The sequence below is a fragment of the Belonocnema kinseyi genome, chromosome 6 (assembly GCF_010883055.1).
Source record: "Belonocnema kinseyi isolate 2016_QV_RU_SX_M_011 chromosome 6, B_treatae_v1, whole genome shotgun sequence".
Taxonomy (NCBI): Eukaryota; Metazoa; Arthropoda; class Insecta; order Hymenoptera; family Cynipidae; genus Belonocnema; species Belonocnema kinseyi.
In genome coordinates, this window is record NC_046662.1 from 48,988,093 (window position 1) to 48,990,400 (window position 2,308).

At 36.3% G+C, this 2,308-nt stretch overlaps 1 protein-coding gene across 1 annotated transcript in view; it reads right to left on the reverse strand.

Annotated features, from left to right (window-relative positions):
* Window positions 1-475: 475 nt before the first annotated feature.
* LOC117174209 (protein bicaudal D) overlaps window positions 476-2,308 on the reverse strand; it is a 78,389-nt gene continuing 76,556 nt past the window's right edge. The window contains exon 7 of the mRNA XM_033363074.1: window positions 476-1,421. Within this exon, the coding sequence (XP_033218965.1) occupies window positions 1,138-1,421 (284 nt within the window). The 3' untranslated portion in view covers window positions 476-1,137. The remainder of the gene's footprint in view (window positions 1,422-2,308) is intronic.

The following is a 2,308-nucleotide window of genomic DNA, read 5'->3' on the forward strand; positions in this document are numbered from 1 at the left end:
TTCTGGCCGTCGCTTTTCACCAATTCTTGAAAAATTATTCCATTTTCATAAATGACGGCTATTTTTCGGGGAAACATTCTCTACAACAAATTTCCAATTTTAAAAGTAAATTTTTCTATGGCTTAAATTGTTAGAACAATTTTTTTCAGGAAAACATTTTTTAAACAAATAATTATATTTTAAGACTAGTTATTTTTAAAATTGGAAACCGTAGAGTTGTAGAGAACGTTTTCCCGGAAAGAATGAGCCATCATTTATTAAACTGAAATCATTTTTCAAAAATTGGTAAGAAGCCACGCTCAGAAAATATTCAATTGAAAAAAACATGGTTAAAATTAACATTTTTTTTATTTAAGATGACACCAGGTATATTATTTTGATTTTTAAAATCATAGACAAACTATTTTTTTCAGATATATGACTTTTGGCAAAACTACCTTAATTGGCGTCAATTTTTAAAGTTTTTTTTTTTTTCTCTAGAAAGGTTGAAAATAGTTTGTTTTTTTAAATCATATTACAAGTTTGGTAAGGACCTACTACTGACATAATTATAAATAAATAAAAAATCCCGAAAGTATATCGAAAGAAATATCCTGTAAAATGCGTTGCTGATTTATAAAAACAATTTCTTTCAACAAAAAGCCATTCGAGTCTCCGTAATCTGACTCTTGGCCTTTTTTTTTTTTAATTAACGATACTGTGCAACAGGGGGCAGAGCTTCACCCAATTGCTACGATATGGAGCAAAATTCACTTTAGAGAAGCGTCACATTTCAAACGCTCAGAGATTTAAATGCTATAAAAAAAAAAATAAAATCGAATTAAATTTTTAAAAAACACACATTTCTCGCTCCACACTCTCCCAATCTAAAAAAAATCTCTAACCAAGCAAGGACGGCGTCATCATCTTCATTCGTCGCGTGAACTTTTGTAAAAATATTTTCGCAGCGTGGAGCAGAAATGCAAGATTGGCTATCACAAAAGAGAGATGGCTCGATTTAATAAAGCAAATCGATGAAAAGGGTTTTTTTCAACCAACAGCGAGAGATAATACGGATAATAGATAGTCGACAAAAAAAAGGAAAAATTAGGTTCTCTCTTTATCTCAAAATATTTTGCTCCACATCTTAACCATCTTCTAGAAGAATTCTCTGCCCATGTGTGGACGGTTCGTCTGTTGCGGTAACCTGGATGCCTTACCACGTCCATTGCCACCAGTCGCGTGTCTCCGGGTATTCCTCAGCTCCCGGTCGACCTCGTACTCCTCCAATTTCATGGTGAGGCCGAGCTTTTGCTGCACGGCGAGCCGCAACAGCTGATTGAGGGTCTTACGGTCGTCCTCAGCCAGAGCGAGTTGACGCTGAAGCTCGTCAACCTGGGTCACGTACTCCTCACAGCGTGCGGCAAACATTGCACGTAGACCTGGGAAGTGTATGGTTAGCAGGGTTTAACACGAAGAATAGAAGAGAAAAAAGCGAGAGTTCTTGTGAGAAATCGGATACGAGACACTACGTTTTTTTAAGTCACTCTTACTAATCTCTCCAAAAAATATAGGAACCGCCATTTTTCTACAGATTTTCCTGAAAATCTCAGCAGAAAAGAATTTAAAAAATACCTGAGACAATATGCGTGTCGCATCATATTATCATTTCCGAATACTCAAATTTAAATATACACTGAAAATAAATGACGAAAATCTGCTCGCAAGTTTGAGCGCGCCTAGGGCGCGCGACGGTTGAATCTCGCGCTTCGCGCTCAATAATAGGTTACCTCGCGCTTCGCTCTCGAATATAATTACACCTCGCGCTCGGATATTTATTCTTTGCATTTGAAATGTTTGAAAAAAGCTTTATCAAAAAGATCTCTTTTAGATGGCAGTATTTATAGGGGCTGTTCAAGTATTACGTAAGCACTTTTCTGGAGATTTTGAACCCCCCCGTCGCCCCATATAAGCAACAGTAAGCATTGCCTATACCCCCCCCCCTCAATATTACGTAAGATCCAATTTTTTTTATCGAAAACAAATTTTCTTACATGTAGAGTTCACCTCTTTTCGAGCTCAATTTTTAAACTTTATTGTTTCAATGTTAGAAAACAAACACCAGACGCCATTTCAGCAGATTTTTCCTATTGAGTGTAAATACCACTAATAGTGAATACCAACTCCAACAGCAAGTGGTATAGTTACATTAAACACCGCTGGATGGCGCCAACAAACATTATTTTAATGTTGCAGGAATTGGAGTTGCGGTAAAATTTAAAACTGATCTTTTTAGACGATGCTAAATCTTCGTAAGATTTCAGTTGAC